The sequence below is a fragment of the Rhinatrema bivittatum genome, chromosome 3 (genome assembly GCF_901001135.1).
Source record: "Rhinatrema bivittatum chromosome 3, aRhiBiv1.1, whole genome shotgun sequence".
Lineage (NCBI taxonomy): Eukaryota > Metazoa > Chordata > Amphibia > Gymnophiona > Rhinatrematidae > Rhinatrema > Rhinatrema bivittatum.
Window position 1 is genome coordinate 189108633 of NC_042617.1, and position 14932 is coordinate 189123564.

A 14932-nucleotide genomic window follows, 5' to 3' on the forward strand; every position below is an offset into this window, starting at 1 on the left:
ACAGGAGTATCTAACAGCAGTTCGCTAACAGAATTACAAATAGCTAACTCCTCCCCTCTGGAGGAGGAGGTTATGTCATATCGCTACTCCTTTCCCTTTCAGGAGCTCAGCAGAACAACTTGCCAACTCCGTCCTCCTGGCAGAGTGAGCGACAGCAGATTGCTAACTCCTCCCCTCTGGAGGAGGCGAGCGTAACAGATTGCTAGCTCCTCCCCTTTGGAGAAGGAGAGCGTAACATAGTCTTGACAGGCCGACTCGACCACCGTTTCCAAGAGCATCACCGGGAGAGTCGAATGCCCAAGAAACCCTCCCGGGTTCGATCCTGCTCGCCACTGACCACCAGCCCTGCCCCGATCAGGGTCACTACTGTGGCTAAGATGGAAGAGCCCATGCAGTTGGGTCGTGGGCAGCTGACACCGGAAGAGCACCTCCGGCAGAGACAAATCGGTCTGTGTCTGTATTGCAGAGCACCTGGCCACCATCTACAGACCTGCCCTGTCTGTCCGGGAAACTTCCCGGCTTAAGTTCAGTAGGGGTCCTGAAGTTGGGTGCAACTTCTCCGGCCCCTCAATTGTCTGTACCGGTCACCTTGATCTGGGATTCCCGGTCCTTTCCAGTTCTTGCTCTGGTGGATTCCGGAGCAGGAGGTAATTTCATTCTCAAGGATCTAGTCCAGCTCCTAGATATAAAGACCCATCCCCTAGAGACCTCCTTGTGTATAGCATCTATTTATGGAGAACCATTATCCAGTCGAATCTTTCTTACTATGGAACCAGTCCAGCTGAGCATTGGTGCCCTGCATACAGAAGAAATTGAACTGTTAGTATTGGAGAAATCCATCCATCTGGTAGTCCTCGGACTCCCTGGCTTCAATGGCATTCTCCCCAATTTAACTGGGGTTTGTTGCAACTGGTGGAGTAGGGTCCCTCCTGCCAGAAGTCCTGTCTTCAGAAAGTGGTACCGCCATCCGTGGTTCCTCTGGCTGCCACTTCTTCAGGTACACGTGCTCCTTACGCATATTTCGAAGATGTGTTTTCCAAGCAAAAAGCAGACTTTCTTCTGCCTCTTTGGAGGTTAGATTGTCCCACTGACCTCCTTCCTGGGGCCACGCCTCCCCGAGGACGCACTTACCTTCTGTCTCTGCCAGAAACAAAGGCTATGATAGAGTACATCCAAGAAAACTTTGCAAAGGGATTCATCCGCCCCTCAACGTCTCTTTCTGGGGCGGGATTCTTTTTTGTGACCAAGAAAGTTGGGTCACTCAGGCCGTGTATTGACTACCACGGCCTAAACTCCATCACCGGCAAAGATAAGTATCCTCTGCCACTGATCTCAGAATTATTCAATCATTTGCAGAGAGCATCTATATTCACGAAATTGGACTTACTTGGAGCGAATAATTTGGTATGGATCCATCCTGATGACATTAGGAAGACTGCCTTTAACTAATAGCCTCATCAATGTGGGTTGTGGAGGCGCTAATCCCCTTATTGCATAAGGGGATTGGGTTGAGCCTACACAACCCACATCCAACTGTGGGTTAAACAGTGTGCTCAGCTGAGCGCACTGTAATTCATCGGCTCCAATGTTAGGAATTATTAGGAAGGGAATGACAAATAAAACTGTGGATGTCATAATGCCTCTGTATTGCTCCATGGTGAGACCGCACCTTGAATACTGTGTGCAATTCTGGTCGCTGCATCTTAAAAAACATATATAGTTGCACTGGAGAAAGCACAGAGAAGGGTCAACCTAAATGATAAAGGGCATGGAATGGCTTCCCGTGAGGAAAGACTAAAGATGTTAGCACTGTTCAGCTTGGAGAAGAGACGGCTAAGGGGTGATATGATAGAGATCTACAAAATCATGAAAGAACTTGAATGGGTAAATGTGAATTATTTACTCTTTCAGATAATAGAAAGACTAGGGGGCACTCCATGAAGTTTGCAAATAGCACATTTAAAACAAATCAGAGAAACTTCTCTCACACTCAATGCACAATTAAGCTCTGAAATTCACAGCCACAGGATGCGGTTAAGATAGTTGGTGTAGCTGGGTATAAAAATGTTTTGGATAAGTTCCTAGAGGAGAAGTCTATTAACTATTAATCAATAATGAATAGTCACTGTTTGTTACCAGCATTAGTACCTTGGGATACAGTTAATGTTTGAGTACTTGTGACTTGGATTGGCCACTGTTGGAAACAGGATATTGGGCTTGATGACCCAGTATGACATATCTTATGTTCTTATATAAGGTAGAGGCCGGTCATCCCTTCCCACTAACAGAGATTGAATGGTAGCTTGATGTTCCTTAATCTGAGCTACAATTTCTTTGACCTTAAAAAAGTGGTCTCTTGTAAAAGGGACATTCGCAAGCTGATCATGTACATCTTCCTGCAGACTACTGGATCTTAACCAAGTCAACCTACGAGTCTCAATGGCTACCACTGAAGTTCTGGCCATGGTGTTAAACTCAGAGTGGGACTCCCTAATCACAGGAAGTAGTGTACCTGAATATTAAGAGATGACTCCTATGGCCAATAACTCTTGCAGTGGGCCACATATGGGCATGGAACTAGGTATGGCTCCAGTTTGCAAGAATGTCTCTCTGATTTTGGACAGTAAAGATTCCAAGACTTCTCTCCTGCCTTCAAGGAGATAAAGAAATTCTTCATCAACTTAATCAGCTGAAACACCAACTATTGTGTTTTCTGGCCTGAGTTGAAGAGACAAGACATCCTCTTTGGAAACCCTTATAGGTTCTTTCTCACTTTGATTAGACCATGAGGCCCTTCACACTAATATGGGTAGGCTCTATACCAGGGTGATGTTCACACCAGAGAATTCTGATTCAGCAATCCTTTCATCAATATCAATGATATCATGAAAATATCAGTGTCAGTGTCTCAAGCTCTATGCTGATGGCATCTCAGCTGCATGCCAAAGCCACTGACAGCTGTCTGGAAAGTTAAGATCTGGGTAAATAGATGCGTTGGCACGAAGGAGACTTTCCATGCCATGAACAAAAAAGGTATCTGCACAGACATAGTTCTGATAGTCAAAGGTGCTAGTGATGGCTACACGGTTGCAGGGCCATGCCACTTTGTTTTCTTGGACTCCAATGGCACCTTCTTTCAAGCATCTTCCAGTGTCAGGCGCTTCTACACCTTGCTTGACCCAAGGATTGAGATGGATCCAAAACCTGGCCCCATGGGGGAGGGAATGGGAGCCTTTGCCATCGAGCAGGATGAATATAAGAACATAAAATATGCCATACTGGGTTTGACTAAAGGTCCAACAAGCCCAGTATTCTGTTTCTACAGTGGCCAATCCAGGTCACAAGTATCTGGCAGGTTCAGTGATTCCATGCTGCTTATCCATGTTGCTTATCCCAGGGATAAGCAGTAGATTTCTCCAAGTCCACCTTAATAATGGATTATGTTATTTATTTATTTAAAAAGTTTTGTATACCGTCATTCGAAAATATATCACAACAGTTTACAGTAAAAGAACATAGAACAAAAAACACAACAACAGTATATAAAATGTACATTATTAGTCTAAAAGGCCGGATACAATAGCTTAAAAGAGCTATACATCACAGATAACAAATAATATTTCGAGACTCTTGATGTTAATGACCTTTTTTTAGATCTTCCGAATAGGCTCGCTCGAAGAGCCAGGTTTTTAGGTCTTATGGACTTTTCTTCCAGGAACTTAATCAGGAATCTTCTAACTGGTGTTAAAGGCTGGTGTTCCTTAAGGCTCTGCCCTAAGAGCCATCTTATTCAATATTTATTTGCAACCACTCTGCCATCTTTTGGATCAGATTTGTATTTTTTTATAAGAAATAAACAGATGGGGGGCGTGGTTTCGCCACGATCCGAGATGGCCGCGCGCTGTTAGAGCTCCTCTCCCAGCCTCCCCCCGATTGCCGATAAAAGTGACTCCAACCCTCGTTTCATCCCCTCTTCGCGACTGTGGACGTGGGAATAAACTTTTGATGGCGTCCAAGGAAAAAAATAGTAAGCTTCAGCGGTTCTCCTTTGTGAAAGCCGCGCAGGACTTGCAGGACTCCGAGCCCACGCGACTTGGCAACATGGCGGACGCGGCGGCTGGCTCTGAGATGGAGGCCCCGATCCTCTCGCCCCCCCATGTTCCCGAAAAGACTGCCAGCAACGCGGATCTACCTACAAAGGCTGTCCTTCGCGACTGGTTCATGGAAATAAGGGCTGAGATGAAGCAACACAAAAACGAACTTCTGCAGTCCTTCGCTGAAACAAGGGAGGAAATGAGAGCCCTGGGGCAGCGCGTCGATGAAATTGATACTACAGTGGAGGGGCAAGCCATGGCGATCCGGGACCTATCCCAGGTCAACACTGAGGTACAGACAGAACTTGTTTCTCTAAATGAAAAAATAGAGGACTTAGAAAACCGCAGTAGAAGATCTAACATCAGAATAAAAGGAGTCCCAGAGGCTCCTGACTATGCGGATTGCCATGCCACAGCCCAGGCAATATGCAAATTTATATTGGACCAAGCCCCACTATCAATTCCTGAGGGATCGGATCCCAACCCAGAGGGATCCTGTATTCGCATAGAAAGAACACACTGGTCTCTTGGGCCTCGGCGCGCTAATGGGCCACGAGACCTGATTATCAATCTCCAGAGTTTCTCTCAGAAAGAAAAGATTATGATGATCGCTAGGAACAAGAGACTTTGGGTATGGCGAGGTCTGGAGATTGCCCTCTTTCAAGATCTTGCTCCCAGCACCTTGCGGAAGAGATACGAATTGCGAGAAGTCACCCAAGCTCTTTGTGGCGCGGGCATCCAATACAGATGGCAGTTTCCATTCGCCTTATCCTTTCAACATCAGGGAACCACACACCGCTTGAAGACTACAGGGGACGCAGTCAAGGTCTTCGCTCAAATTGGCCTGGAACTTTGTCTTTCCCAGCCTACCCAAGCACGGAAGTCCCCTACCCGGGTCCCTAAACCGCAGTGGCAAGTGGCTGGGAAATCCAGGCGCAGGAATCGCACTAAAATGGCTTCCGAAGCTGAAGCACTTTCAGACCAAGGGTGACACAGCTGGCCTGGGGGCATAAACTGTCTTTTTACACTTGATGGGGGGATGTGTTTTGCATGTTTTTTGCATGTTTTCTATGCATTTACAGCATAATTATCTTTTGTACTTTCTATTTGCTTTCTCATTGCGCATTGTATAGCTCTAAATAGATGTACATTGATGCTTTATCTGATGGGTTGGACTAAAAACGTTTAGGGGGAGGCTGGGGGATGGGTGGCCTCTTGGAGGGTAGGCTTCACAACCCCAGAAGGGAATCCACGCAACCGAATGTGCGGATCAGGAATTAGGGGGATTCATACCCGGCTTTTTTATAACCTAATGAAGATACACATTTATCAGCTGGGGATTAAGGCACGGTTAGGGGGCGGAGAATCCGGTGCGCCTTCTGGTACATATTTTACCTTACACTCTCAGGAGACTAGGCAGAACCAATTCCACATAGAGGACCACTATGACTCGGTTTCTCACTCTTAATGTGAAGGGCCTGAACACCCGAGCGAAACGCGATCTGCTGTTCCGAGAACTGCTCAGCAGGCATGCCGCTATCGCGTTCATACAGGAAACGCACATTCGCAAAAGGCACAAATACTTGCTAAGATCGAAGGATTACCCATACGCTTTCCTTGCGGCAGCAAACAAAACCTCTCGGTATGCGGGCACAGGCATTCTAATTTCTGCTTCTGTAACCTTTGAATGCTTAACTCAGCAACTTGATCCTCAGGGGAGGTATGTTCTACTTAAGCTTAAGGTGGGTTCAACCATGTACACTCTGCTTTCTATTTACGCGCCGCATCAAGGGCAGGCCACGTTTTGGAAACGCATACAAACCCTGCTGAATGATGTGGCAGAAGGCTTCTTAGTCATTGGCGGCGATTTCAACCTCACATTGTGCCCGGAGAAAGATAACTCTCACTGTACCAATATTCTTTTTCGACGGGTTACCCGAAAGGTACGATCCATTCTTAGCTCCCTCTCCCGACGCTGGAACTTATTGGATGTCTGGAGACATCGCTATCCGACGGCTAGACTGTACACCTTCTATTCTAACCCACACAAAACCTACTCGCGGATTGATTTCTTCTTGTTGGATCAAAGCCTGCTGCCCAGACTTAAAGAAGCGGATATCCATGCGATTACCTGCTCTGATCATGGAGCGGTTACAGTGGACCTCATGGACAAAAGAGCAGTAGGAGGGCAGGCCTACTGGAAGCTGAATGCTTCGCTTCTGAAAGATGATTCTTTTAAAGAAAAACTCATTGCACATGTTAGGGAATACTTTCAACTCAATATGGACCGGGAGGTCTCCGTAAGCACTGTCTGGGAGTGTTCGAAAGCGGTAGTCCGTGGCTTATGCATCGCGAGAGCGGTAGCCCTTAAGAAGGACCGAGAAGCCAAAGATAAATTGTTGCGGATGGAGATCGACCGTCTGGCAAAATTACATATGTCCAATCTTTCGCCCAAAACATATAGCAAACTAACGGCTGTACGTCAACAACTCCTGCAGTTACATGCCGAGCGGACTTCCTTCCAATTAGAACGCCTCAAACAGACATACTTCGAGGGCAGTGACAAAGCCGGCTGGCTGTTAGCCCGCCAATTGAAGGACCGGGTCACGCGAAGCATGATTTCAAAGATACAAGCTTCTTCTGGCATCATTACTACGGATCAGGAAGAGATCAGGAAGAGCTTTGTTGACTTCTATGCTCACTTATATAGCGGAGACGAGACGATCCCTATCAATGACATCCTCTCTTACCTAGCGGAAGTACAACTTCCTTCTCTTTCGGTAGAACAGCAAGCCCACCTGGACTCTCCAATAACGGAGGCGGAAGTTCGAGATGTAATCAAAAATTTAAAAAATGGAAAATCTCCCGGACTAGATGGTCTCTCTGGTGAATACTATTGTGAACTCTCCAGCGAACTAGCCGGTCCATTGGTTACCCTATTTAATTATCTTCGCGATGGTGGCTCACGCCACGAGAACGCCAACATAGCTGGCATTACCATCATAGCTAAGCCAGGCAGGGATCCCACTGTTTGCGGTTCCTACCGTCCCATCTCTCTTATTAATCAAGATTTAAAGATCCTGGCTAGAGTGCTAGCATTACGACTCAATATATATTTGCCTGGCCTCATCAGCTCCGATCAAGTAGGATTTGTTCCCCAACGAATGGCAGCTGACAACGTACGTAAAATTATAGACCTCATATGGTGGGTGAAAAAGGAACATATACCTGCTGTCCTGCTGGCCATCGATGCGGAAAAGGCCTTTGACCTTGTCCACTGGCCTTTCTTATTCCAGACGTTACGAACTATGAATTTTGGGAACTCCTTTTTGCAATGGTTGGGCCAACTCTACGCTTCCCCGAAAGCAACAGTAAAAGTAAATGGGACATACGGGCCATGTTTTACTATTGGAAGAGGCACGAGGCAGGGCTGCCCCCTGTCTCCTTTGCTTTTTGCCATATTCCTCGAGCCTTTAGCCTTCCGCGTACGACACTCTACGACCATCAAAGGGATCGAACTTCAGGATCACCAGTACACCATTTCTCTATTCGCGGATGACATTATGTTTACTCTAGCTGACCCTCTCCAATCTCTGACGGCAGTGAGGCGAGAGTTGACTGCCTTTAGTAGTGTATCTGGGTTTAAGGTCAACCCTGAAAAATCGGAGCTTCTCAATATCAACCTTTCCCAGGCGGAGGTCACCGTTATCAAGGATACATTTCCTTTTAAGTGGGCAACGGGAACTTTGAAATATTTGGGGATTCATCTTAGTGCCTCTCTGGAAGACCTCTATAGACTCAACTACGAAGCACTTTTTAAGGCGATTGATCGCGATCTCCTTCGCTGGTACCAACGACCTTTCACTTGGCTAGGACGGATAGCTATTATAAAGATGAACGTTCTACCCCGGCTATTCTACCTATTCTCTACCTTACCAATCTATCTGACTGCCACACTGTTGAAAAAACTAGAGAAAAAATTTTTTGATTTTATCTGGCGAAAGCGGCCTCCTCGAGTGGCGCATCGCATTTTATGTTTGTCGAAACGAGATGGGCGTCCCAAACATTACTGCTTATTACGCGGCGGCTCAACTGAAAGCCATCGTGGATATTCACAAGACATTGGAGCCTAAACAATGGATGAGAGCAGAGCAAGCTATGCTGGGCACAATGTCCATCAGCGCCCTGTTCTGGCAACCTCGTCGAACATGGAGGCCTATCATCTGCATACCGTGGGCACTCCAGACTACTCTGCTGGTATGGAGCACGTGGAAGACCACACTAGTAGGCTCTTTTCTCTATTACTATCAATCTTCCCTCTACACCATGACCCAGCTCCCAGTGGGATTTAATTCCACCATTTTTAACACCTGGTCCCAGGCTGGTATACTGACGCTTGGGCATATATATCAAGGAGGCCAACTATTACCGTTCCCACAGTTCTGCCTACAGTATAATATTCCGAAAGAGCATTATTTACAATACGCGCAAATACGGCATTTTCTACTCCATCACATTCGCCGGCAGGAACTTTGACCCACTCGATCGCTCTTTGAGCATTTTTGCACGGGAGCAGACAGACTCACTAAGGTTGCTTCTAAGATTTATGGTCTGTTGAACGCCGCGTCTCCAGCCCTCCCGCCTCATATTCGTCAGTGGGAAAAAGACTTGGGAGAATCTTTGGAGCCTAAAGAGTGGAGCTCCATCTTTGAACTGGCCAGCCGTTGCTCCATTTCGGTGCGACTTCAGGAAAACTGTTTTAAACTGCTTTTTCGGTGGCATTTAACACCACACCGTCTGCACACCATCTCAGCTAAATACTCCTCCCTCTGCTGGCGCAACTGCGGGTTGGAAGGTACCTTCTGGCACATATGGTGGACCTGCCCTCATGTAGTCCACTTTTGGTCCGACCTACAGGCTTGGCTTGCTGAACTTCTGCATGTCCCCATCACCTTGACAGCTAAAGCGGTGCTTTTGGATGGACGGATCGTGGGATTGGATGGTGACCAGCTGAAGTTTGGACGTCAAATTTGGATTGCAGCGAGACTTTTGATAGCCAAATATTGGAAGAGCGATCGCCTACCCACGGTGGCAGAGGTCACATGCCTCGTGCGACAACATAAACGGTTGGATTATCTCACGGCGCTTCGACATAAACGACTTGCCTCTCACCGGAGGACATGGACCTTCCTCCCTGACCTATAAATCCTGATGATGGACCCAGGGGTCACTGCTGGAGGTGAGGGCGGCTTCACATTACTAGTGGTACCGAGCTCTGGTGGTCCTTTACATAATGTTAGGCTCAAGTAACCGGCAACGGGTGGCCTCATTCATTACTTTCATCTGAGTGGACGCCTAGTTCTCCACTCTTCTTCTATGTTAATCATACTCATTCCTGAGACATGTATTCTACTCGTATCTACCCCCTTTGTACAACCGAAAACTATGACAGCTCTCTTAGTGTCTTCTTGGTATTAGTTTGGAGGGTAATACGTGCCGGGTTGGGGGGAGGGGGGAGGGGGGAGGTTGGTTGATTGATTAATGGAACACTGGGGTGTGTAGAACGTTGTTTCATGGCTTAACATACGACCAACTGTAAAAATTCACGCTTACAAGTGCCTGTATGGTATTATGTTTATTTTGGTACACATATCAATGTCACAGTTGGTTATTGTAATGGTTCTGCGGAAATCAATAAAACGTTTTAAACACACAAAAAAAGAAATAAACAGATGATATACAGTTCTTCTTTCCTGTACAGGCTGATCCAAAGGCTTCCCTTGTTTGAGTTGAAAGCTATTAGACATTTGGAACTGGCATAGGAAAAATCAATTGATTTTTCTTGTATCTAAGATTGAGGCTTTGTAAGTTTCTCAAAAACTTATATCAGCAAGTGCACATGGCCTAAAAATTAACCAAGTTAATATTTCTTTTACTGAAATCATGCGAGACCTTGGTTTTGAGCTTGATGCTTTCTTGAATTATAAGACTATTGAAATCTGAATTTTATCAACAAAGGCTTTTTCATCAAATGAATTATTATATAAATAAAGAAGATTTTAGAACTTTGATGCAGGCATTTATTTTAACTTCAATAGATTAATTTAATAGTTTATTGATTGGTTTACCAACTTGTCGTGTACAGGTAAAGCAGGTCTTATATGCGGGCAAGATTGATTGTGAGTGGGAGGCTTCAAGAGCATGTAACCCCTATGCTGAAACACCTGCATTGGCTGCCTATAAGGATTAAATGAACTTTGGTATATAAAGATCTGCATCATATGACACCCCATTATCTGACTGATTTTCTTTCTGTACATACCCAGTCGTTGACTGTGGTCAGGGGAGAATTTATTATTAGATATTCCTTCTGTAAAACAACATTTAAAGGAGCTCGCAAGTAAGCATTTTCTATCATTGGACCATAGATGTGGAATAATCTACCAAAATATCTTCAATTAATAGTAGATTATAAGACATTTCACAAGTAGTTCAAATTCTGGTAGTTTACAGAAGCTTTTGCCTAAGGTTTCTTGTGGTTGTAAATGATTTTAGATTTTATTGGATATTGTTTTATTTTGTTAATTATGTCTTGAGATATTTATGTATTATTTTATATCTTGTTATACATTTTGTATTATTGTCTTTAAATGATATATTGTAATCCACTTATAACAACAGGATTGGTCTAGGCGGAACAGAAATATTTTAAATAAACACCCATTCCACTCAATTTATAGACTTCTCCACCCAGGTGTCTCTTTTTGAAGCTGAACAGCCTAACCTTTTTAGCCTTTTCTCCTCATAAGGGAATCATTCCATCCCTTTTATCATTTTGGTCATCATCTTCTGTGAGAAGCCCTTGCTCAAATCAGCACAGTGCAAGCCCAAGGATGTCATGTTTCAGGAGAAAGATCGGCTCTGATGTCCGGACTTATCTCAGCACTTACCCTCAAGTGCTCTTCAGAAAAGCTCTAACAGGATCTGTCTATCCTTCTGAATACTGTTGCATTACTGGCTGACATACCAAATACCGAATACAACTCAGTGACTCATGTCAGTATAGATTATGTTAAATAGCTTGGTTGCACTTGACATGGGGAATTGTTACCTAGTAAAGATCTAAAGGGGAAAAGAAGGAGTTGGCTTTTCTGAAGAATGCATTGCAAGGACAAATCATTTACAGGCACAGCATGCTGAGGGATAGACCTGTGATAATGGTTTCGTTCATCAGGAAGGGGGTAGGGGGGAATAAAGACTTCTGACTTTTCTGTATTCCAATGACATGGTCAGGCTGTAAGGCTGACTAACCTTTGCGGTGGTACATTCCACCATCTGTGCTTCATCCAGGCAGATCCTCCACCAGTCCACCGCAACCAGTGGGCTTGGGATTGCCATGTAGCGCTTTTGGTTCCTAAAGCGTCGCCCGTCTTCACTGTTGCTGTGAGGAATATCCACATAGTTGAGTTCTGTGCGCAAGACGTCATATGTTGTGATGACAACATCCTGCTCTGCCAACACGTGAGGCTGCAGGAACCCGTGCTTCTTCACCCCTTGATAGACCTACACAGAAACAAAACACTCAACTTCCAAAGAAAAGGCTGGTCCAACTTAGGGAATGCAAGATTTTACTCTCTTTTAGTGCATCTCTCTAGTGTGCAATTCCTGCAACCTGCTTCTAACATATGGAAAGTATAGTATGGGAGGGCATCATAGTTAAGACATCACTCTTAAGAGCAGAGGTTTCCAACCTGGGTAATGTGGGAGAACCTCAGATGTGCCATGAAATTTGTGAGAAGACAAGGGAGGCTCACAGCTACTACTGCTGGCAGCAAAGTCTTAAATCTGTTTTCCTTTTCAACCCCTGCACGAAGGCCTCCGGCTGGCAGGAGCTGTTTGCAATCTTATCTGTTGTTGCCTCCTTTTCTGCTGGCTTCCTTCTGAAGGCAGAACTGTGTGGAGCCTGTGGTTTTCGCAAGACTACAGGACTTTGCAAGGTTCCAGATTCAGAGGGAAGCAAGCAGAGGTGGCAGCAGTAGCAGAGGTAATAAACCCTGCTACTCGATTTCTCTTGCCTGCTGGAGGTGATCCAGAAGAAGGGGAACAAGATTGTGTGGAGATGTGGAAAGTGGTGATGCTAGGGCAGGGAAAACAAACAGCAGGTAGGGGGGAGCTGGAGAGAAGGTGTTGATGTGCTGTGACAAAGTGAACCCAGTCCTGGGTGTGTTAAGACATTAAAAAAAAGGTAGGGAACCACTGCTTTAGATCACGATTTGCTTGGGTGCCAGTAAGAGGATCTGAAGAATACCACCCCAACTTCAAATTCATTCAAGAAAGGAAAATAAAATCAACTGACATCCTTGCTCTAAAAGTTCCAGTTTCCATTTTTGAAAATATGGCCAACAAAAGCTAAGGCTCTGTGAGGTAAGAGCATTGAAATATAAAAGGAGACAATTTCAGGGGGGGGTGGGGTTTCCAGTGAGAAAGTCACACATAAAGATTTCACTGCTTCAACTGAACAAGTAAGCCTAAAGAACAAACAAATTTCATAAAAGGTTTTAACTGGCATCAAGATAAAGGTTTTCCATTTACAACCAACGCTTCCCCCCACTCAGTAAGGACTATAAAAAACACAAATATCTAAACATCTAATCCTACTGCCTTTTTTTTCTAATGAAATCAGAGAATTTAATCTCTTAAAGACTGAAAAGCACTCAAAATCACCACCATACACTGGTGGTACATTTTCAGTTTGGGTAATGTCTTTTTAGGGGTAAACCAGTACTCAAAGGGCCGAATTTTAAATGCCCTGCGCACGTAAATCCGGCTGGATTTACATGCGCAGGGCCCTCGCGCGCCTATTTTGCATAGGCCGCCGGCGCACGCACAGCCCCGGGACGCGCGTAAGTTCTGGGGCTTCGTAAAAGGGGCGGGGAGGGGGCGTGTCCGGGGTCAGGGGTGGTTTGGGGCGGGACTGGGGGCGTGGCACCGGCCCGGGGGCGTAGTCGAGGCCTCCGGAGCAGTCCCCGGGTCAGGTGATGGCGCGCCAGCAGCCTGCTGGCGCGCACAGATTTACATCTGCTTTCAGCAGGCGTAAATCTGCCAACAAAAGGTAGGGGGGGGGTTTACATAGGGCCGGGGGGGGGGGGGGGGGTTAGGTAGGGGAAGAGAGGGGAAGGTGCGAGGGGTGGAAAGAAAGTTCCCTCCGAGGCCGCTCTGATTTCGGAGCGGCCTTGGAGGGAACAGGCAGCGCGCGCCGGGCTCGGCACGCGCAGGTTGCACAAATGTGCACCCCCTTGCGCGCGCCGACCCCGGATTTTATAAGCTACGCGCATATCTTATAAAATCCAGCGTACTTTTGTTCGCGCCTGGTGTGCGAACAAAAGTACGCGCTCGCGCAAATTTATAAAATCTGCCTCAAAGAGTGTTACAATGCAGTAATAAACATAATATAATAAATTTATAGAAACATAACATAAATCAAATACACAAGCATATCTTTACATATATAAAGCAATATCAAATTAATCAGCATTAAAGCATTGCAAAATGTATCAAAAAAATTTCCCAAATATTCCTACATCCCATCCCCTAACCACTTGCTGTCACCAGATAAGGAGAGAGGCAACATCACATAACTATTATCTAAATACTCCTATATAAACTCCTTCCAAATGTTCTGTTCTTTGAAGCTGCAGTTGGCAGAAGACAATAACTGCCCATTTCCTATCAACATCTCATTTAAACCTCATTTTGGTTCAAAAGGACTTAAAACCTTATTTAGAAGTAGTTTTAATGAAATAAGCCTACTGAATTTATATTTATTGCGCTGCTAGCAGCATTTTGTACAAAATTCCATTAACTATATTTTTATTTAGCTTTAATATTCTTCCTAAATTATGCAAATTTGCTTAGTCAATACAAAACTGTTGTTACATCTCTATCAGAACTTTAATCTAAATACACTCCAAGTTCTGTAATTATAAAGTCCTATAGGCATTTTGAGAATGCTGAAGACTCAAGTCCAAAAACATGCATCTCTTTCTTTACAACCGAATCTATCACACAGATTAAACTGAACTTTGAATGCTATATGTGGAACTTTGAATGCTATATATATATATATATGTGGAAAACCCTTATGAACATTAGCTATGGATTAAGTAGGAAAGCCAAAGTTTTTACACGCAGTGGCAAAAAGGAGACAGTGCAATGCTCAGTCTCTGAGCAGGAAGACAAACCACCTAAATATTAGCAACAAACACAATTCAACTCTTGTCTGCTTCAATAAATAAAAAATGTTAAGTGCCATACAGGGAAGGGGCAGTCACAAATTGTTAAAAATATATATATATATATATATATTACCCATTCTTAATGTCAATGCATCATCAGCATCCAGTGCAGGTCCTAGGTCCATCAATGTTGATGCTGATTCCAAAGGGTTGACACTCCCAAGGGGTCATAGTCACATGAAAACACCCAGGAATGTCATACGATACCCCCAGGCATAGCACACATCTATTATGGGAATCAGTGATAGTCATGACTGTTACACCAGAGACATCGTTTAAAGCCACTGGTCTACTTATCTATGGCCAGACAAAAAAAAATCAAAATGAGTCAATGTCTCTGGACCTTCTTAGGAATGGGAAAGGTGCTGGGAGGTCTCCGAAGGCCATCGAGCACTGGATTAACCCCTTCATTATCCGAATCCTCCAAAGAGAGCTTGACTCCCAACTCCTCCAACACCTGGGGAATAAGCGGTCTACGCTCCTCCCTCTTAAAGAGGTGCATCACCCATGGGTCATCGCCATCTGCCTCTGGGCCCTCAGAGG

General features: G+C 45.0%; 1 protein-coding gene across 2 annotated transcripts in view; it reads right to left on the reverse strand.

Moving 5' to 3' along the window:
* The window catches only part of SHPRH (SNF2 histone linker PHD RING helicase), a 425259-nt gene that overhangs the window by 247853 nt on the left and 162474 nt on the right, over nucleotides 1-14932 (reverse strand). For both annotated transcript variants that reach the window (XM_029594036.1, XM_029594035.1), the window contains one exon: nucleotides 11406-11657. In XM_029594036.1, coding sequence (XP_029449896.1) covers nucleotides 11406-11657 — 252 coding nt within the window. The remainder of the gene's footprint in view (nucleotides 1-11405; nucleotides 11658-14932) is intronic.